Below are 22,761 nucleotides of genomic sequence, written 5' to 3'. Positions count from 1 at the left end.
TACAGCGAGAGACCACGTGTCCCAGTGAAAGGAACACAGGTTCTGGAAGCAGCCGGTCCTAAGTGGAAGTCTGGCTCTGCCGTTCAGTTTCTTCATCTGTAAAATGGGCTTCGTGTCGCACACGGTCATGAGGATCCGATGAGATCCTGGTGTGAAGGGCCTGTCACCCCAAGTGGTGGATCAGTTGCAGCCGGGATTTGTGGCTTCTATCTTAAATGCACAAGTCAGTAAGTCCCTGCCCCACCCGGGGACCTGTGTCACTGGCCTTGAGGTGACACTAAATGTCCACTTTAGAAGCGTGGCCTAGCGCCAGAAGGGTTTTGTTTGTTCTCTTATTGGCTGTTCTGCTCACGCTGTTCCCATGTTTTTCTTTCCCAGCAGAGAGCAGCCTGTTTCAAGAGACACCGCACCGTCTGACACCGTGATGTTCTGCAAATGTCAGAGGAATAAAGACTGTGCCTTAGATTTGCAACTCCGGCCTGCTCCGTGTGTCCCAGCTTCTGATTTTGCCTGTCGGCTTGAGAAAAATCGACCTGAGGCTTGTGTTCAAGATGAGGTTATTCGCACAGTTTGGAACAGAGATCAGGAGGGACCCGCAAACACAAGTGTGATGAGATGGGAGCAGGACAGGGGTGTGTGTCACTGAAGCAGAGTGGATGCTGGAGCGACCAAGACTTCTGGAGATGCTGGGGTAGGGTGAAGGCATTTTGTGCACACAAAGGGCGTGAATTTAGGGGGCAGGGGCCCAAAGGGAAGACTGTTACGGGTTGAATTGTGTCTCCCAAAAAAACCTGGAGTCCTAACGCCCAGGACCTCAGAATGCGACCTTATTTGGAGGTAGGTCTTCAAAGATCATCAATTAAAATGAGGTCATTAGAGCTGGCCCTAATCCAACATGCCTGCTGTCCTTATAAGGAGAGGGAAAATTGAACAAAGAGACAGACCCATGGAGGGAAGACTTGAAGAGACACGAGGAGGCGATGGTCATCTACAAGCCGAGGAGAGAGTCCTAGAACAGAGCCTTTCGCACAGCCCTCAGAAGGGACCAGCTCTGCCGACACCTTGATTTCAGAACTGTAGGCAATAAAGTTCTGTTATTTAAACAAAGACGGTAGGAGGAAATAGCAAGTACAAATGTCCTGAGGTAGGAGCGTGATGGGTGCACTCAGGGAATGGCACAGATGTACTGCGCAGGTGTCACTCGACAGTCAGACATGGGCTCAGAGAGGTGGCCGTCTTGAGGGCCTTTACTCCGGGAGAGATGGGAAGCCCCCAGGAGGTCTGAGCAGGGGAAGGACAGCATCTGGCGGCTGCACTGACAGCAGCACGTGGGAGAATAAGGGATGAGTCAGGGAGCAGAGGAAGGAGCCACAGCAGCTTTCCAGGTGACAGTCGACGGGGGCCCTGCCACAGTGGTAGCAGTGCAGGTGGCACGTGTGGCCACGTTCCAGATGTATTGTGAAGGAAGAGCCAACAGGATTTCCTAAAGGTTTGAGCATGCTGATGTGAGAGACAGGAGTCGAGATGACTCCACGGGTTGGGGCCCAAGTGGCTGAAGGATGGAGCGCTATCAGCCTCCCACAGACGTGAAGAGGGAGGCAGGCAGGCTCGAGGACGGAGGTCAGAACATCAGTGTGGGGCGTGTGACATTTTGAGCTGCCAGAAGTCCAGGTGGACATTAAGAGCAGGCCATGGTATGTACACGTCTGGAGTTCGAGAGCGTGATTTGGAGATGCACATCTTGGAGTGGTCTTCAGAAAGGTAAGTATTTAAGATTATGAGACTAGGGGGTGAAGGTAGCTAGGGAAGGGGCCCCAGGCCCGAGTCCAGGTCACCCGGACATTACGAGGGTGGCAGAAGAGGAGGAGGCAGCAAAGAGTTCAGGAAAGGAAGCAGCAGTGAGGGCAGAGGAGAGCCCGGAGCGCAGGGCCAGGGCGCCGTGTGGGGAACGGGCTTGAGGTGGGGGGATGAAGTGCTCCCAATTCTCCTGCAAGGCCACGGGATGAATCAACGTGGGGGGTCACGTGTGGTCTGGACACAAACGATCTTCATTGAGTGGGGCATGGGTTGGGGACCCTGACTGGAAGGGGTTCAAAAAAGAGCAGGAGGAGTCACACAAGGCCACATGCGGTGTGATTCCAATTTTATGAACTATCCAGAACAGGTAAACGCACAATGTAGATTATTGGTTTCAAGGGGCTGGTGGGGGCGGGGGTGGGGATTGGAAGGTACGTGGTTTCTCTTTGGGATAATGGAATTGTACCTTTTTAAATGCTTAAAAGAGTTAATGTTATATGAATTTTATCTCAATGGAAAACAAGAATGAGAGGAGAAGGAAGATGGCAGAAGAAGTGGGCTCAGGAGGATTTTTGTTCTGGTGGTGGTTTGTTCTGAGGATGGGAGAAACAAGAGCGTGTCTGCCTGTGTCCAGCAGAGAGGACACTTACGCTCCGATGAGAGAGGGCAGTGTTGACGGTCGCAAGTGCCCAGAAGCACAGACTGGCCAGGCGACACGCAGGGAGCAGTGGCGGCTGTGGGAGTCTGGGAAGCTCCCCCAGGTGCCTTCACTTGTCTCCTCAGTGAGATTGGAAGCTTCAGCTGTGAGCAAGGGTGGGGAGGAAGTGCTACAGACTGAAGAGAGAGAAGGAAGAAGGGAGCAGTCACCGGGGGGTTGGGAGAGTGGGTGGACGGGGAAAATGAGGTGTAACTCCAGGATGGCGCTACTGGTCCTAGCTGTGAACACCTGGGGTCTGGCCCACTTCTCTCCGGCCTTGCTCGGCCGCGTGGGTGCCGCGTGGAGGAGGCAGAGAGTCAGGATTTAACCAGAGGCTTGGTTTTGCCTTGGGAGGCGTGAACTTGTACTTACGGAAGTCACTGATAAATGACAGGCTCCAGGTCATGGCTTTTTTCACGCTGAGCCTGGATATGCCTCTGCTCCCCGCCCTGAGGTGATCCCCCCAAGAGATCTCAAGAACAGCTTAAGGGAAACCAGCTGTACACCCAGAATTGGCAAATACCAACAAGTGAGAGACTTCAACTAGCTGCCCCACTTCAACTTACAGGCAAAAAGACTGAGTCCCAGGCAGGCTGACCTGCCCCAAGGCCCCCAGCAAGAAAAACTAAAAACTGAAGACACTTATACCTAATTCACGAGCGGAGGAGATCACTCAGTGTCTTTTCAGGTATACAACATGTATACCAGGGGAAACATGCACATGCATTAAAGTGCTGAATAAATTATCCAAGAAACAGTATTGTCATTTTATATCTTTTGACTTCATTCATTATTTCCTGACATCTGAAATATTCTTCTTTTTGTTAATCTCCACTTTTCTAATACAAACAAGGATATATATATAATTTTATGTATTTGGTTAGAATTCTTTACAATCAAATCTTGGTTCTTGGTACCCAAGCCACAACAAACAGCCTGAACTGGGTCTATACCATTCGTGACACCTCTTTACAAACCTCAAGTTCAAAGTTGCTGTCAATTCCGTCATGCATGAAAGGATTGTCCTCTGCTATGACCTCCACAAATTTGGTTGCTGTTAGTTCTTTATTTATCATTTTAAAGTCCTGTAAAAGAAACAACCAATCAAACCATAACAGCCTATAATTACAAACATCCACATATTTTTAATGTCAATTTATATCAATACAACACTTTAAGAAAATGTACCAGAAATGGATATCTTAAAAACTGCTAATTTTGAAGAGCATTCTGGATTAACATTGGCATTTACATTTTTGTTCCTTCCCTAGTCCCTTGAAAATAACAGTAAAGGGTTTTTCAGAGGCATAAGCCAGGACAGAGAGAATGGGAGAGGAGATGATCCCGAGGTGAGATATCAACACAATTCTATGGGCGGGAAAGTGCAGGACTGGTGGATGGAGCAGAGCAGCGGAACAGAGAGCTCAGGGAGTCAAGAGGCAAGACAAGTCACGCCATAGGAACTCAGGAAGGAGAGGCATCTCTGAAAGTGACACCACGGGTAGGGCTGAACACAGAAAGACACGCTGAAGATCTAGTCAAAGACGCTTTCACTTCTAAGCTGAAAACAGAAGGTTTACTCTCTTACTTACTGAACCAGAGAGCATCTAGCCTAGAAAACATTTGGCTCCCCCTGAGTCACAGTGCTGCCAAAAACAAGTGTTAGGTGAAAGTGCCTCCTGGTAAGGCCCTCCCTCCACACTGACCCTCCCTCCACTCTGCTCTAAGAACTGTGAAAACTAGGTTCATAACCCCATGCGAGAGTTAGGAGAAATCTTCTCTTGAAACATTGAGCATCCGAGAGAAGAGATCTGTCAATATTGACAGTTGGCTGGGGAGGAGAGAGGGGAGCAGTGGGACAGTTTCCCGGCTTGGTTACTCCACAGCGAAACCTGATCTTTGACTAGGGCCACTGACTCACAAAGAGCTTGTGATCAGCTTTATGGTGCCACAACCCTATATATGAATGGACAGCCAAGGTTGACCATACATTATAGGGAAAGCCTTAATATAAAAGCCAGAGAACAGCACCAACGGGAAAAATAAGAATAAGAACAAGACTAGGAGGGAACGGAGGCAATGTAAAGAGCAGAAAAAATATTCTGTCCATTTAGGCTCCCTCCCCCTGCAAATCGTTCATTTCTTCAGTGGGATAAGAGAGATATTACATCCACGTTTAAAAACAAACAAACAGAGTGCTTATAAAAGGGCAAAGAACGAAGAGAGCTTTGGAAATTAGAAATATGATAGAAATGAGACATTCAGTAGAATGGTTAAAAGATAAAACAGGAAATCTCTCCTAAAGTAGAACAAAAAAAGACAAAGATATGGATGATCCGACAGAAAAGACCAAAATTAAACAAAGTTGGTCCAGAAAGTTCAACACCCACATTCCAGGAAAAAAGGATGGAGAAAGCGGAAGGCAGGAAATACTGAACGAGTAATTCAAGAACGTTTCATAATACTGAAGGACAGATGTTTCCAATGTGAGCTAAGCTCACATAAAAGATGTAAAAAGGCCAGTACCAAAGCTGTATCACTGTGAAATTTCAGAACAAGGATAAAAGTAGATTGTAAAATATTTCAGCAAGGAAAAAAATTACATCAAAATGATGGGGAAGCAACAGTAATCAAGACAGTGCAGTACTGGCAAAAGGATAAACACGAAGATAAATGAAATAGAACCGAGAGTCTAGAAATAAACCTATCCAGCTATGGTCAATTGACTTTTGACAAGGATGCCCAGACCATTCAACAGAGGGGGATAAAAAGACTCTTTTCAACAAACGGTGCTGCAACAACTGTGTATCCACAAACAAAAGAATTAAGTTGGACCCCTGCCTCATACCAGATACAAAAATTAATTCAAAATTGTTCAAAGCCCTAAAAGTAAGAGATGAAACTCAGAAGAAAACATAGAGGTTAATCTTCATGACCTTGGATTTGGCAGTAGATTCTGAGACATAACACCAAAAGCACAAGTGACACAGGAAAAAATAAACTGGATTTTACCAGAAGCTAGCAAGAACAGAAGTTTAAATAAGACCCAGAGTCTCATAATATTACATAACACACTCAAATGTCCAGGTGTCAGTAGAAAATCACTGACTCATCATGCCACGAACCAAGAGGATCTCAAACGGGCAATCAATGAAAAAAGGCAATCAATAGATGCCAACACCAAGAGGACAGAAGGACAGAATGAACTGACAAAGGTTTTAAAACAGCCATCATAAAAATGCTTCAATGAGCAATGGCAAACCTGCTTGAAACAAATGAAAAAAAATCAGAAGTCTGAGCAAAGAAAGAGAAGAAATAAAGAACCAAATGGGAATTTTTAGAACTGAAAACTCTAATAATTAAAAACTCAATGGGGCTAGCCCTGTGGCCGAGTGGTTAAGTTCGCGCGCTCCGCTGCAGGCAGCCCAGTGTTTCGTTGGTTCGAATCCTGGGCGCGGACATGGCACTGCTCATCAAACCACGCTGAGGCAGCGTCCCACATGCCACAACTAGAAGGACCCACAATGAAGAATATACAACTATGTACTGGGGGGCTTTGGGGAGAAAAAGGAAAAAAATAAAATCTTAAAAAAAAAAAACCTCAATGGATGGGCTCAACAGCATAATGAAAGGGACAGGAGAAAGAATCAGTGAAGTTGAAAACAGAATAATAGAAATTGTCCAACCTAAATAAGAGAGAGACAATAGACTAAAAAGAATTAAACAGACTCAGGCCCCTGTGGGCCTATAACAAAAGATCTAAAGTTCATGTTATCAGAGTCACAGAAGGAGAGGAGAAAGAAGGTGGGATTGCAAAAGTACATGAATAAATAACGGCTGAAACTTCTCAAATTTGATAAAAACACAAACCTACAGATCCAAGAATTTGAGTGAATCTCACACAGGATTAACCCAAAGAAATTCACACCAAGACACATCACAGTCAAACTTCTGAAAACTAAAGACAAAGAAAGGTTTTTGAAAGAAGTGAGAGTAAAACAACACCTTACCTATAGTGGGAAAAATTCAAATGACAGAATTTCTCATCAGAAACCATGGAGGCCAGAAGGAAGCGGCACAGCATTTTTCAAGCGCTGAAAGAGAAGGACTGTCAACCCAGAATCTTCTGGCCAGTGAAAATATCCCTCAGGAATGAAGGAGAATTCAAGACATTCTCAGAGGAAGGCAAACAGAATTTGTTGCTAGCAGACCTGCCTTAAAGGGATGGCTGGAGGAAGTTCTCTAAATGGAAAGGAAATGATAAAGAATCTAAGAACCTCAGGAAAGAAGAAAGAACATGATAAGCAAAACTATGGGTAAATATAATATATTTTCCTTTTTTTCTTGAGTTTTATAAAGTATGTTTGACAGTTGAAGCAAAAATTGTAACACTGATGAGATGCTAAATGTATACAGAAGAAATATCAATTATATTATAAATGGTGGGGGGAAAAGAAATGTAAAGGGAAGTAAGGTTTCTACACTTCACTCAAATTGATAAAATGATGACACCATTAGACTGTGATAATCCTAATATGTTTATTTATAGATAGATAAAAAAAATACTATTAGATAAATCCAAATGAAATTCTAAAAAATGTCCAGGTAACCCACAGGAAGGCAGAAAAAAGAAAACAGAAACTAAAAACAGAGAGAACAAACAAAAATCAAAAAATTAAATGGTAGACTTATGCCTATCATATCAATAATTACATTAAATGTAAATGGTCTAAATATGGCAATTAAAAGACAGATATTGGCAGATATTGCTGGTGGGAATATAAAATGGTCCAGCCACTCTGGAAAAATAGTTTGGCAGTTTTTAAAAAAATTAAACAAATGCTTACTATATAACTCAACAACTGCAATCTTGGGCATTTATCCCAGAGAAATGAAAACTACGTCCACAGAAAAACCTGTACATGATTGTTCATATTGTCTTGATTCATAACAACCACAAACTGTAAACAACCCAAATGTCCATCAACAGGTGAAAGGAAAAACAGACCATCGTGGTATATCCATCAAATGGAATGATATTCAGCAATAAAAACAGAAAAAACTATTGATACATGCAACAACATAGAGGAATCCCAAAATAATTATGCTGAGTGAAAGAAGCTTCACAAAGAGAAAACAGAGAAAAGAGACAGAGAGGATACAGGGTTAAAAAGTCTAAAAGATTTTAGCTAGAATCCCAGAGAGAAAAAATGGTTCAGAAGCAATGAAAGAAGTCAGAGGGGAAAATTTCTCAAAACTGATGAACAGCATTAATCCATAGATTCAAGGTAACAGGTGCCAACTTGAAGAGACTCAATTTGACCATCAAAAAAAAATGACTACAATAGATTGAAATTCACCAAATATGTATAAATCCAGGAGTTGATAATGATATTTTTTAAAGGTCTTTAGTCACCTTTAAAGAATTGCTAGGACATCAACTCTCTACTCTGAAAATTAACAGAAGGGAAAAATCAAGCATTTAATCCTTCCTTTCCCGTATGAACTGTATTTCAGAGTAATTGAATAGCTGATGAGGTAAAGTTCTTCTTTAAATAGGATTTACAGCTATAAGTGCAGAAGGAACAATAGGATTAGAAAATTTCTATTGTGCAATCCTTAATGAAATAATGGATGTTAGCTCTGACCGTCAGGGTCTGCTCAGACCACTAGGAAAGGTTGATGGGGAACTCACAATGGAAGGATCATGCCAAGACCACGTGAACCCACTGGTCCATCTCAACGCCACTAAAGGGGCACATCCCTAATGTGATGCAGCAGGAAGTACACAGAACCACCTGTGGCTTTGTCAGGAGAAAAAACAAACTGAATTGAATCAAGCTTCTAACTCCCACTTTAATGGAAATATGGGGAAAAGGGGAACATGCTAATTAACTCTGAGGATGCAGCCAGCTGAAACTGGATGTCTGACCAATCTACAGGGACCAATGACCTCGTTTCTTGAAAGAAAAAAAATGTACCATGAAGAACGGGAGAAAGTGAACAAATAAACAGTGGTATAATATTCCATCCAAAAAATCACGTACTTTTAAAAAACTATTTTCCTATAGTTAGACACGAGGTTATTGTCAGTTATTCACACATACATAATACTGTTAAATTTTTTAAATCATTCTATTCTATTAGTATTCAATTCTTTTAGTTTTATCATTTATCTTCCCTTAAGTATAAATTAAAAGTATCATGACACAAAAACTACCAATAAAATGAGAATATTGTATAAATTAGATGTTCTATTTTCCAAACTAATAACTTTTTAAAATTACGTGTGTGTGTGTGTGTGTGTGTGTGTGTGTGTGTGTGAGGAAGACTGGCCCTGAGCTAACATCTGTTGCCAATCTTCCTCTTTTTGCTTGAGGAAGATTGTCGCTGAGCTAACATCTGTGCCAATCCTCCTCTATTGTACGGGGCATGCCACCACAGTGTGGCTTGATGAGCAGTGCTAGGTCCGCGCCCGGGATCTGAACCTGCGAACCCCAGGCTGCCAAAGCAGAGTGTACGAATCCAACCACTACGCACTGGGCCAGCCCCTAAATTACTTTTTTGATGAACAGTAATCTTTAAAAATGATATTCATTCCCCCACCTTCATTAAAATGGCAAGACCTGCATTAGTAAAGATATTAGTGGCTGCTGACTGTCCCATTCCCCAGACTAGGAAGCACATTGGGCAGGCCCTCCCTCTGTTTCTATTCCTTCCACTATCACAGACCATTGGAATTATTCCCTTCTGCCAAAAGAGACCCAGGAAACATTCAATAGCTATGAAAATCATCCCAGAGCTTCACCTCCTTATTTGCATTTCATGGCTAGAATGTTTTGCCTTGCTTTAATTAAAATGTCTATCAATATAAAACCAGTGTCGATCATGAATGGTTACTTTCAACATCCAGAGGAAGTGCCTCATCTTCATGGTCAGCTCATGGGGAGGAGCTGCATTCGGTCTGCAGTATGCCGTATAAACCTCCCAGCACTTATCGATGTACTTCATTGAGTACGGTGTCCGCTGTTGCCCACTGAATAAACTGCCTAAAAACATAACGGAAAAAGAAATCATCCAAAAATGATTACAAAATTATAATTTTGGAAAAACAGTGGTACGTATAATCCTGCTGGTTTTGTATTTACCTTTTACGTGGCAGGCATTGGGATGAATGTTCTCAGTCATGAGTTTTGTGAAACACAAAAAGAGCGATGGGCTTCTATTCCTGTGATTAAAAAGATATCATAGTCACTCCTCCCTCCACTGGATGGAACTTGATTCCCCTGTCCTTGAGGGTGGGGTGGACTTAGTAACTTGTTTCCCACAATTAGAGTACAGAAAGAGAAAAATAGTAAGTTTACAGCAGGGAATTCCGGCTGACACCACTTTTAAGCAAGTGATCAAAGTTATCACCACCAGCAATAAGACACAATGATGTCACATACCCCTGATAGGATGTGACCATAAGGGCAGTGGACCTCCATGATATTCTTCCCCAAACCCATAACTTCAGTGTAATGAGAAAACATCAGTGAACCAAAATCAAGGGACATTTTATAAAATAACTAACCAATATTCTTCTAAAGTGTCAAGATCATAAAAGTCTGAGAAACTATCACAGGTTGTAGGGGACAGAGATATGACAACTAAATGCAACGTGGGAAGCTGAAACAGAAAAAGGACAGTGGGAAAACTCGGAAAATGCTAATAATGCCAATAAACTCTGTAATTTAGTTAACGGTATTGCAGCAATGTCAATTCCTCCCATTTTGATAAGTGTACGATGGTTCTGTAAGATGTTACCATTAGCGGAAGCTGGGTGAAGGGTATATATAGGAACTCTTTGTACTAACTTGGCAATACTTCCATAAATCTAAGATTATTTCAAAGTAAAAAGCTTTAAAATATACATACGGTACCAATTTTGCTCTGAGAAAGACAGGAAGTTCTGGCCTAAGGAAGAGCCGGTGGTGACTATTTCTGAATAAAACCCCGAGAGCTATTTGCAGGACAGAGACATGACTCAGATCAGGAGGGTTTTCAGATTTTTAATCTTGGATCTCGTGGTTTTGTGGTTAACGTTTGTGGAAGACTTTGGTCTCTAGTCCTTCATTTCAAGAGTATGTAAAAACAATAATGAACGTCAAAGAAAAGAGGTCAACATTATCACTACTGCTATGGTTAGCTCTGCCCTCCACTGCTCACAGGCGGACGGAACTGGTACTCACTCGTATTCTTTATGGTGAATGTGGTACGCCAACTGCAGGAGATAATTCAAAAAGGTTCTCAAAAGTATCGTTGTAAATGGAGAATGAATTTCTTCGACTGGTATGTCATTATTGGCTAAAATAAGAAAATTGGAGAGGATGCCTAGTATTTTCTAGAAGCTATTTTAATTGTTCCTGATGCACAATTTAAAGAACTGAGTAAGACGGAGTACTTTTTCTCCCCTAGAGAACACTTTCAACAGTATATACACATCCACCTGAAAATTAAGTCCTACACAAAAGCTCGCTATCTGGTCACTTCACAAGAAACTTACAAGATACCTCGTCCCAATGTTCTGAGCCACGATTTGAGTCATGTTGCTAATTCTAAACGGACTCTAAGTCTGTTCCAAACACTTGAATTTAAAGTAAATAGGTATTAGTCCTAATATTTTATTTTTCAAGTGGATAATTTCAGGCTTCCAGTCCTGCCTCCCAGAATTCAGCTAAAAGGAGTAAAACCTTCAAAATTGTTACATTTATCACATGAACTTTGTAATTTGAAATCAAGACCAAGCCCCAGAGTACCTAAAGCCTTTCTAGGCTATTTCAAGTGCCCTCTGATCCTCAGGGCTTCTGACCTGACAATTCAGTATTTCCTTAGGGTAGGCAAGCTTCTCCATGAAGGGCCAGAGAGTAAATATTTTAGGTTTGTGGGCCAGAGTCTCCTTCACACCTACTCAGCTCTGGTGTTGTAGGGCAAAAGCAGCCACAGACAGTACATAAACGGACAGACATGCTGTGTTCCAATCCAACTTTATTTACAAGAACAGGCTGGGGCTGGAGTTGGCCCACGGGCCCTACTTTGGTGACCCCTGCTCTGTAGAGATGGTCTTTGACTGTTGCCTTTATTTCATGACATTGTCTCTTCAAGTACATTTTTTGTTTTGTTTTGTTTTTTGTTTTGTTTTTGTTTTTTTGAGGAAGATTAGACCTGAGCTAACATCCACTGCCAATCCTCCTCTTTTTGCTGAGGAAGACTGGCCCTGAGCTCACATCCGTGCCCATCTTCCTCTACTTTATATGTGGGATGCCTACCACAGCGTGGCTTGCTAAGTGGTGCCATGTCTGCACCTGGGATCCGGGCCAGCGAACCCCGGGCTGCCGAGGCGGAACGTGAGAACTTAACCACTGTGCCACCGGGCCGGCCCCTCTTCAAGTACATTTTAAGCACCTTGAGAACAAGACCACATGCTGATTTCTGGGCCTTCCTCACTCCCTCGACATTTCCTAACTGCTTTCACGGCGACATGATGTTATGCTCCACTTTAAACCCACAGAGGTGATGGACCTGGAGTACTCACTGCTTAACACCCGGTCCATATCAGCAAGGGTGATTTTATGGTGATGAAATTTGCAGTCTTTTAGAAACCTCCAGAAGTGAAGCTTTGTCATCAGAAAGGTGTTATCCAGAGAGTGATCGCATCCCAGGCTGCTGTAAAAACTATAGATCCTTCTTAATTCGGTGATATTTCTTAAGACAGCGTATTCGACCTGAAAAGAGAAAGCCACACATACCTTCATCTTACCTAATAAGAAGAAAAGTAAAAATAAGAACTAAATTAAATGAGATAACACATTTACCTTTTACCACCATAAGAGCTCAATAAATGTTATATTCTTCCCACCCATCCCCAGGTCAATAAAATGCAATGTCTGAATAACAGTAAAAAAATGCTGTTATTTGGACAATGGAACTATTTTCATACTGTTATGTGACAGCTTCCTATCTGAGTGGCAGCAATAAAATTCTCTTGGCTACAGATCAATATCCCTCATGTACACAGACACAAAAGTCCTCAACAAAAGATTAGCAAACTGAATCCAGCAACGTATAAAAAGAATAATATGTCGACACCCAGCAGGGTTTATCCTGGGATTGCCAGGCAGGTTCAATATTCACAAAGTCAGTCAGTGTGGTTCATCACGTAGATAGACTAAAGAAGAAAAACAACGTGATCATATCAATTGATGCATTTGACAAAATCTAACATCCATTCATGATAAACACCCTCATCAAATTAGGAATGGAAAGGAATTCCTCAACCTAATAAATGGCCTGTACAAAAACATACAGCTAACATTATACTTAATGCTGAAAGTCTCAAATAAGCAATATTCATGTTGATGCTTTACTAACATCCCTTTCTGTCCCATTCACCTTCTAGTATTTTCCCCAGGCCCTCAATGGTCTCATGCAGCCCCACACGCCCCAGACATGCAACCCTGCAGCCTATGCAGTACCCTGTTCTCCAAAACCCCCGCCTCACCCTCCCAAAGATTCAGAAAATGTGAGGAACGGTATTTGGGGTCCCCAGGGAGACAGAAAATTCGACCTGGGCAGCTGCATCGGGCGTCTGTCACTCTCAACATTAACTCCTACTTTCCAAAATTCAATTCAGTTGGATAAACATGTAGAGTCTACCCTATCTAAAGCATTGTTCTAGAACACAGAATTTTCGTTATGAAGCTTAACATCTGGGGAACAGCACAAGACAGATACACAAGGAGGCGTCATTGGTAGAACAGAGCCATGGAGGAAGGAGAGATGGATTCTAGGAAGAAGCTTCCTGAAGGATGCTATACTTCAACTGAGCCTCAGAGAATGCAAAGATGAGTAGGACCACACAGAGAACAGGCGCCCCACATGGAGGCTGGGGGGGGTGGGGGTGGGGAGTGGACAGGGTGGGGTGGTCCAAGAAGGCCAGTAGGGCTGTGTGACCTGGAGCAAGGCTGGCACCCCTCTCTGCCCCAGCTCCCTCATGTGCAAAGTTCCTGCCCCATAGGCTGCTGGGAGGATTCAGGGCAGTAGAGTCATTTGAAACCATGCCCAGAGCAAAGTGCTCCCTATGCCCGTGCTAGCTATTATTATCAGGCATGTGCATAGTGAGGACGGGAACTGACAGGTTGGAAAGATGGCTTGATGTCAGATCCTAGAAGGCCCCGAATACCAAACTGGGAGCATGGAATTCACAGAAAAGGTGACCATTTGGATGAGTGAAGATGAAGCTCGAAGGCTGTGTGCTTGCTTGGGCTTGCTCCTGCTGAAACCGGAAGCATCCAGAACCCAGGCTGAAAAAAGATACCCACGTTTTGACAAAATGACTCCAATAACGGATAATAGACACACATAATCATGAGGAAACATCAGACAAACCCAAATTGAGGGACATTCTTCAAAATAACTGAGAAGTACTCTTCAAAACTCTCAAGGTCATGAAAGACAATGAAAGATGGGGGAGCTGTCACAGATTGGAGGAGGTTAAAGAGACGTGACAACTAAATGCAACGTGGGTTTGGATCACGAAATAGAAAAAGGGCATTAGGAAAAAAACTGGCGAAATTCAAATAAAGCCTATAGTTTACTTGTAGCATTGTAACAAGGTTAATTTCTTGATTTGATCATTGTACCCTGGTTATATAATATGCTAACATTAGGAGAAGGTGGGTAAAATGTATATGGAAACTACCACTTTTGCAACTCTTCCTAAGTCTAAAATCATCTCAAAAGAAAAAAAAAAAAATAGACCCGCTAACTAAATTGTAATATATCTATATTATGAAATACTATATAGTCATTAAACATTTTAAAGGTATTCCTAAACTGTGGAGTTATAGAATTCTTTCACTTTCCATGTCATATATTTCCATAATGTTTGAATTTTTTGTAAGAACATGTGCTACTTTTGTAATTATAAAACAGTCAAGATATAGTTTTAAATACATGATTTTTTAAAAACCCACATTTTGACATAGAAAGAACTCCAAAGTGGAAAGTGGATAATATATATATATAAAACAAAACAGAACAAAATATATATATATATAAATGATATAAACAATGTGATCCTTTTTTTGGTAAATCAATATATATGTTTATTCATCTAAAAATTATAGCATAGGGAAAGACTTAATGGCATTGAGTAGCTATCACTAAATACTGTGGGAAAACAGAGATTATATGAACACAATGTTCCCTTCCTACATATGTTTGCACAGAACAAAACTGGAAAGATGGTCACAAGATTTTGTCCAGGTGGAGATTCTCTTTTTCTTTTTCTTATCTGTATTTCCTACATTTTCTACAAGTATCGTGTACTGCTTTTGTAACTAGAGAAAGTAATAAAGGTTCCTATTTTTAACAAGAATCTTGCAGTGGACGACGTGAGTGCTACCAGGAGCCTGAATTACAGCGTTGGCCGGGAGACGGAAAGGGGAGGACGGAGTGGGCAGAGGGAGGCACCACTTTCAAGGCCCGAAAACCTGGGGGCCAGCTGAGGCAGCGATGAGGAAGGGAGGGGGCAACGATGCCTTGCAATCTGGAGGTGCCAATGGTCCTCTTATCGCAAGTAATATCTTCAACAACAGTTCACAGAAGAACCACACCAAGCCCCAGTCAAAGCGGGGCCACGATACTGAAGTATAATTTGGTGGCTGTGATTTGCCAGATGCTAATTGAATGAGGTCCAGGTACACATAATTTTTTCTATCTCTAAGGATTTCTAGATTTCTAATGGTTTCTAAGAGTTTGAAGTTCTTTTGAATCCCAGGATCCATAAAAAGGCACAGCAGAGTCTACGTCCTGTAGACCAGGGTGCCCACAGCCTTGGCCTGCAGACCAATCTGGGTGTGAGGGTGACGAGACCCTGATGGACTCTGGGTCCCTCCGTCTGGACTTCCGTTTTCTCATAAAGCCCACTCAGGCCTAGGGTTGCCTTGTAAATTAAATGGGACGATACATTCAAAGCAACCATCCGGCACATAACAGACACCCAATGCACAATGGCAGTCATCAAATGTGTTTTCCCAGAACGGTGAAGACTGCTAATATTTAAGCCTAAAATATAAATTATAACAATGCAAAAGGCTTTCACCTGCTTCTTTTCCTCTGGTTGATCTTTCTCAGGGTACATAGTCAGCAACAAACTTAGATCCAGCTCAATGCTCGATCCTAACACCGATTTACTTTCACTGCCGTCAAGCTTCCTGATAATTTCTAGCAAACGAAGGCAAATATAGGGGATAAGTGTGAAAAGCAACGTTAAAATTTTCAATGTTATGTCAAAGTGATTTCTACAGAAGTGTGATATAAGAGTATTCCAAAAACCTACTAAGAAAGTAGTTGCTTACTTAAACTTCAGTTTTCTGAGGTGTCAGGTGTATTTTGCTGAGTGGCTACCACGGACAATACAGATTAATTTGCTTTCCACTGACAGGCAAATGCTCCCTACCGGCACTGCTGGAAGGCCCACGGTGCTGGCTCCTGGGGATGGACTCTGAAGACCGGTCCAGGTAACTTATCAACTCAGCTTCAAGACTCAGAGACTCCGCTATGTGGTCATTGGAGAACAGGCCGTCATACACACGCCCATTCTTGAACGTAAATCGGCCCTGGAGATAGAAAGATAGCTTTGTGCGGTTTAGGAACAGCTTTCTTAGAAAACCGTTGGTAAGTGTACATCAATGTCCTTTTCAAGGATTTGGAGGCTTTTGTTTGTTTGTTTTTAAGATATGCACAGGATCCTGGAGCCTCACGTCTCTGTGTAAATCCTTTCCTCCTCCTGATTCTACGCCTCCGGATCCCCCTTCTCTTCTCCGCCTCTCCTCCCCTCTCACTGTATCTGCCCTTCAACCTCGCCCCAATGTTAAGCACCCCTAGGTCACAGAATGTGTCTTATTAAACTATGCTAGTGACCAGCGGAGTGCCCATCACAGAATAGAGACTCTCTTGCTATTTGTCAAATCCAAGCCGATAGTCAGTCTGATTCAGAGGTGGGCAAATGACCTAATTCAGCTCAGTGAAACTCAAGATGCTTGTGGAAAATTCTCAGAAAAGAGTTTCTTCTCTCCTACTTAGTGAGGTATGTGGATGTGAAGCCTGGAACCACAGCAGCTATCTTGCAGTCGTGAGGGAGGGGCAACATATAGGTAAAGCTGACCTGGTAGGAGACATCATGGATAGACGGAGGACAAACCCTGACATCACTAAGTTGCTGAATCAAATCAAGCCTGAAGCCCACATTATTATCATTTATGGAAGATTAAGCCTGATTTTCTGTTACTTGCAACCAAACACACACACACACACGTAACACAAACTAATTAAATAACTGCTAAATATACAGGAAATTGATGATGTGCTGGAAATTATTTTAAAGCTCATGTAATCAGCTTACCAAAACAGTAAGTTATCCTATGCAAAATTTTTAACTCACTTTACTAGATAGATAATGACACGCCTTCTACTGTATTTCAATTGCTTTACATAATCTTTCAAGTGGAATCTTCACAGCTGTGTACTTACCATGCCATGTTTTTTGTTGGAAACCCATTCTCCCTCATACACGGCTCCACTGGCATAGTAAAACTTCCCATGGCCGTGACGATATCCGTTTACAAACTCCCCTATGTACTCATTTCTCAAAGGATACTGGGAGTTGGGGATTCTCTTCAGAAACCACGTGTGTGTTCCAAAGCCATTCTGCAAAGAAAGCAAATTTCCATGAGAAATGTTCAAAATATTTCTTCTTTTTACCTGAAACAGTTAAATTAGGTATGGATCAAAAACAATGACTCGTTTGAAGGGACAAAGAACAGACTTTGGAGTCGCACAGACTTGGGTTCAGGCTCAGCTCAGCTATTTACTAACCAGCCTTTTGATCTAAGGCAAATTATTTAATCCGTCTGGGTTTCATCCATAAAATGGAAATAACACCTACCTTACCGGTTGGATGTAAAGATTGAAGAGAGTGTATATAAAGCACCTGGCTTGAAATATTTTCATTATTATCTTAAATTTTATTTATTTTTAACATACAGATTGATATAAATATGTCCCCTCAATGCCACTTTCCAGAAGTAACTACTACTTGAGTTTGAGAATTCAAGTCTGTCTTGCCCAGGCACATACAATCATACCTACTAAATCAACAGACTATATGTACATGTCAATACACACACAATTTTTTCAACAATGGGATGATTCCATATATACTTTTCTGTAACTTCTGGGTATATACCGAAAAGAAGTGAAAGCAGGGAATGAAACAAATATTTGTACACTCACGTTCACAGCAGCATTATTCTCAACAGCCAAAAGGTGGAAGCAACCCAAGTGTCCATTGACAAATGAAGGAGTAAACAAAACGTCATATAAACATACCATGGGATATAATTCAGCCTTTAAAAGGAAGGAAATTCTGACACACGCTATAACGTGGGTCAACCTTGAGGACATTATGCTAAGTGAAATAAGCCAGTCACAAAAGGACAAATATCATACGATTCCAGTTATATGAGATACCTGGAGTAGTGAAAAGCCCAGAGACAGAAAGTAGAAGGGTGGGCGCCAGGAGCTGGGGGAGGGGAGAAGGCGGAGTTAGTGTTTAATGGGTACAGAGTTTCAGTTTGCAAAATGAGAAGAGTTCTGTGGATGGATGGTGATGATGGCTGCACAAAAGTGTGAATGTACTTAACACTGAACTGTACACTTAACAATGGCTAAAAGATGATTATTCACAATAGCCAAGACGTGGAACCAACCTAAGTGCCCAGCAACTGATGATTGGATAAAGAAGATGTGGTATATATATACAATGGAATACTACTCAGCTATAAAAAAGGACAAAGTCATCCCATTCACAACAACATGGATGGACCTTGAAGGTATTATGTTAAGTGAAATAAGCCAGACAGAGAAAGACGAACTCTGTATGACTCCACTCATAGGTGGAAGTTAACATATAGACAAAGAGAACTGATCGGTGGTTACCGGGGAAAGGGGGGTTGGGGGAGGGCACAAAGGGTGAAGTGGTGTACCCACAACGTGGCTAACAATAATGTACAAGTGAAATTTCACAAGGTTGTAAACTATCATAATCTTAATTAAAAAAATGGCTAAGATCGTAAATTTTATGTTATGTGTATTTTACCAGAATTAACATTAAAAAGAAAAAAGAAAGCTGGAGTGGCTATATTCAGATCAGAAAAAGTGGACTTTGGGGGAACGAAAATTACCAGGGTTAAAGAGGAACATTACACAACGATAAAAATGGTCAATACATCAAGAAGACATGACAATCCTAAATGTGTAAACGCCTAACAACAGAGTTTCAAAATATATGAAGCAAAAAGTGACAGATTTGAAAGGAAAAATAGACAAATCTACCATTATACTTGGACTCTTCAACACTCTTCTCTCAGAAATGGATAGAAAAAGCAGACAGAAAATGAGGAACGGTACAGACGCCCTAACAACACTATCAACCGTCTTGATTTAATTGACATCTACAGAACATCCCACTCAACAAAAGCAGAAACACATGTAACATTCACCAAGACAGACATATTCTGGGTTATAAAATAAACCTCAACATATTTAAAAGAAATGTATCATACAAAGTATGTTCTTTGACCACAGTGGAATTAGACAAGAAAAAAAAAAATCAACAGTACAAAGATATCTAGAAAAATCCCCAAATACTTGGAAATTAAACAACATTCTTCAAAATAATTTCTAGGCCAAAGAGGAAGCCATGGGGAAATTAGAAAATATTTTAAAACTGAACAAAAATTAAAACATAATATATCACAATTAATAGGATACTGATAAAGCAGTGCTAAGAGGAAAAATTATAGTATTAAATGCTTATATCAGAAAAGACAAAATGTCTCAAACCAATAAAGCTTCCATCTTACAACTCTAGGAAATGAAGAGCAAATTAAACCCAAAGCATTCAGAAGGAAGGTGATAACAAAGAATAGATATCAATTAAATTGAAAACTGGAAAACATCAGAGAAAATAAATAAAACTAAAATTGGCTCTTTAAGAATTTTAATGAAATTGGTACACCTCTAGCAAGACTAATGAAGGGAAAAGAGAGAAAATACAAATCAATATCAAAAGAAAGAGGGAACATCACTAAAGACCATATATATAAGAAGAATAATAAGAGAATGCTATGAATAATCTTATGTCAATAAATTTAAAAATTTCTATGAAATGGACAAATCCCTTCAATAACACAAACTCCCAAAGCTTACTCAAGAAGAAATAGACAACCTGAACAGCACATTATTTAATAAATAAATTGACTTTATAGTTAGTTTATAGTTAATCTTCCCACAAAGACACCTCCAGGCCCAGAAGGCTTCACTGGCATATTCAACTAAATGGCTAAAAAACAGATAATACCAATTTTACAAACTCTTCCAGAATACTGAAGAGAAGAAAACATTTCCAAACTTATTTTATGAAGCCAACATTAGCCTGATTACTAAAAGCTGACAAAGATACTATAAGGAAAGAACACTATAGATCAATATCCCTCATGAACATAAACACAAAAATTCTCAACAAAGTATTAGGAAATTGAATCCAGCAAGATACCAAAAGGATAATTTCATCATGACCAAGTCAGGTTTATCTCAGGAATGCAAGGTTGGTTCAACATTTGAAAATCAATCAATATAATTCAACACATAAACAGACTAGAGGAGAAAAACCACATGATCATCTGATTAGAGGCAGAAAAAGCATTAGACAAAATTCAACGTCCATTCATGATAAAAGCTATAAGCAAAGTAAGAATTAAAGAGAGCTTCCTCGGGGCTGGCTCCATGGCCTAGTGGTTAAGTTTGGCGGGTTCTGCTTCGGCAGCCTGAGTTCAATTCCCAGGCACGGACCTATACCACTCGTTGGCAGCCGTGCTGTGGCAGCAACCCACATACAAAATAGAGGAAGACTGGCACAGATGTTAGCTTAAGGGCAAATCTTCCTCAAGTGAAAAGAGGAAGATTGGCAACAGATGTTAGTTCAGGGTAAATCTTCCTCAGCAAAAAAAGAGAGAGAGAGAGAGTGAAAGAGAGAGAGCTTCCTCAACCTGATAAAGGGCATCTATGAAAAACCTACAGCTAACATCACATTTAATAAAAGACTTAAGTCTTTCCCACTAAGGTCAGGAACAATGCAAGGATGTCTGCTCTCTCTGCTCCTATTCCATATCACACTGGAGGTCTCGGCCAGTGCAATAGGCAAGAGAAAAAAAATGGCATACAGATTAGAACAAAAGATATAAAGCTGACTGTATTTGCAGACAATATGATTGTCTATATAAAAAAATCTCAAAGAATTTAGAAGAAAGTGACTAGAACTATTATGTGAATTTAGCAAGGCTCTTGAGTACCAGCTTAATATACAAGACATCATCAGACAATCCTAGCTATACAAAATGTATAAAATTAATCACAGAAAGTTTTTCTTTCCTGTGCAGGAAATAAATAGCTTCTAAACTGTAAATAATAGTCTCAGTCACGTGAATTATGGATTCGCCAGTGGCAGAACCTAGCTTGCGTATGAGCGCTTTAGAGAACGCTAATCAAGGCACTAAAAAAGGCTGGGTTAGACTAGCCAATCATAATTTGAGCTCCTAAATTTAGCAGAGCTTGCATTTCAGACTACCATACAGTACCACACCAAATAACTCATGTCTTGAGGGCCAGTAGAGGTCCACCCCTGGGTATATCCTGCTAAAACCAGCTGGCACCGTACCTGGATGCCCCTCTCCCACTGACCAGTGTACTCTTCATTAGTCGTCAGCCATCGCATCCTGCCTTCCCCATGGCGCATATTGTTTTCCCACTGACCTTCATATATATTTCCAGATTTGTAACTAGGACATACAGAAAAAAAAGACAATTAAAAACAATCAGTTGTCTCATTTATAACATTTATCTTTAAGACTTTCTTTTAAACTTTCTCCCTAAACATCTTTGAAGAAATCCAACCTTGGACCCACACAATCTTCCCTGTGTGTAAATTCAATGGACAGGCAGGTGGTTGCTAAAAACGACCATCTTAGCGGGTAGAATAAAGGATTTTATTAAACCTTCTGATCATTGTCACCTTACTAGGTGACAATGTGGATAAGAGCAGGCATCTTTAAATCTTTAAAAAATCATTCCCTGTAGTATTTTAATTAGCAATATTTTGCCCCCAAATATTTTAATCCTTAAAATATTGGATTTCAGTCAGCTCAATCTAAAATCAAGCAAATGCATCAACATGCTTCAGAAAACATACAACAAATAATTGAGATCCGTGATTAACATGGAGAACAAAGAAAGGCAGTTTGTACATATAAGAAAGTGAACCAGTATGATTAGACATCATTTAATATGGTTTTTCTAAATTTTCCATAGAATATTTTCATCACTTTGAGGTTCCATTGGGGTTAACTTAACTATTCCACCTTGCTGATATAGAAAATACGTTCCCTGGAATTTCTGCAGCTTATCTCTAAAGAGCCTGAGTGAGAATTATCTGAGGGACCAGTACTTTCTCCCACACCCCAAACGTGCCAGAGGGGGTACCTACCATCTTGTTCCCCAGCCCTTTTTGACGTTGAACACCCAGTCTCCCTCGTACCAAGAGGTGCCCTCTTGATTGTAATAAATGGAGCCCTAAAACGAATAATATCATTTTTAAAAATCAAGCCTCATAAAACACATGCTTTTTCGAAGGCAGAGATAAAAATGTACGCATTTACAGAGTTTAAACTAGGCAGAAGTCAAAATCATACTTAGGCAAGGCATATAGTCTGTGTTAGGTTTCTGTTTTGCAACCGAGAAAATGGTGAAGTGTCCATCAAGCGAGAATGACATCATGTCGCAAGTCAGTTCCTCCTTAATAACAAAGGGCCGCAGTAAGGCAGGGAATGACTACAGTTATCATATTCAGTATATTCGGTAACTATTAGTCATATGAGTATACCTGAAGAAATTCTGTTTTGCTGTCACCTAAAGTGAAGAGTAACACCTTGCATATAACTGAAGGTCCCTATCTTTTATGTATCAAAACCATTTTTGCTTTATCCATTTTGACATCTTCCTTATTTCACCGCCTCCAGTGAGTGAACACAGCATCAGCTTCCTTCGAGGGCTCCTCTCAGCTGGAATGGCCATGCTGCAAGGTATTTGGATTTACGCTGAGTGGCCTC

General features: G+C 41.0%; 1 protein-coding gene across 5 annotated transcripts in view; it reads right to left on the bottom strand.

The window, feature by feature from the left end:
- Window positions 1–22,761, bottom strand: part of RSPH10B (radial spoke head 10 homolog B) — a 55,392-nt gene that overhangs the window by 18,913 nt on the left and 13,718 nt on the right. For all 5 annotated transcript variants that reach the window (XM_014856003.3, XM_044747243.2, XM_070484179.1 and 2 more), the window contains exons 6-15: window positions 22,140–22,225; window positions 21,315–21,435; window positions 17,069–17,245; window positions 15,996–16,155; window positions 15,639–15,760; window positions 12,069–12,258; window positions 10,726–10,840; window positions 9,643–9,722; window positions 9,395–9,543; window positions 3,472–3,579 (exon numbers count right to left, since the gene is read on the bottom strand). In XM_014856003.3, the coding sequence (XP_014711489.2) occupies window positions 3,472–3,579; window positions 9,395–9,543; window positions 9,643–9,722; window positions 10,726–10,840; window positions 12,069–12,258; window positions 15,639–15,760; window positions 15,996–16,155; window positions 17,069–17,245; window positions 21,315–21,435; window positions 22,140–22,225 (1,308 nt within the window). The remainder of the gene's footprint in view (window positions 1–3,471; window positions 3,580–9,394; window positions 9,544–9,642; window positions 9,723–10,725; window positions 10,841–12,068; window positions 12,259–15,638; window positions 15,761–15,995; window positions 16,156–17,068; window positions 17,246–21,314; window positions 21,436–22,139; window positions 22,226–22,761) is intronic.

This window comes from Equus asinus, chromosome 14 (assembly GCF_041296235.1).
Source record: "Equus asinus isolate D_3611 breed Donkey chromosome 14, EquAss-T2T_v2, whole genome shotgun sequence".
Taxonomy (NCBI): Eukaryota; Metazoa; Chordata; class Mammalia; order Perissodactyla; family Equidae; genus Equus; species Equus asinus.
The sequence above is the reverse complement of the archived record's forward strand: the minus strand, read 5'-3'. Positions and strand labels throughout refer to the sequence as shown.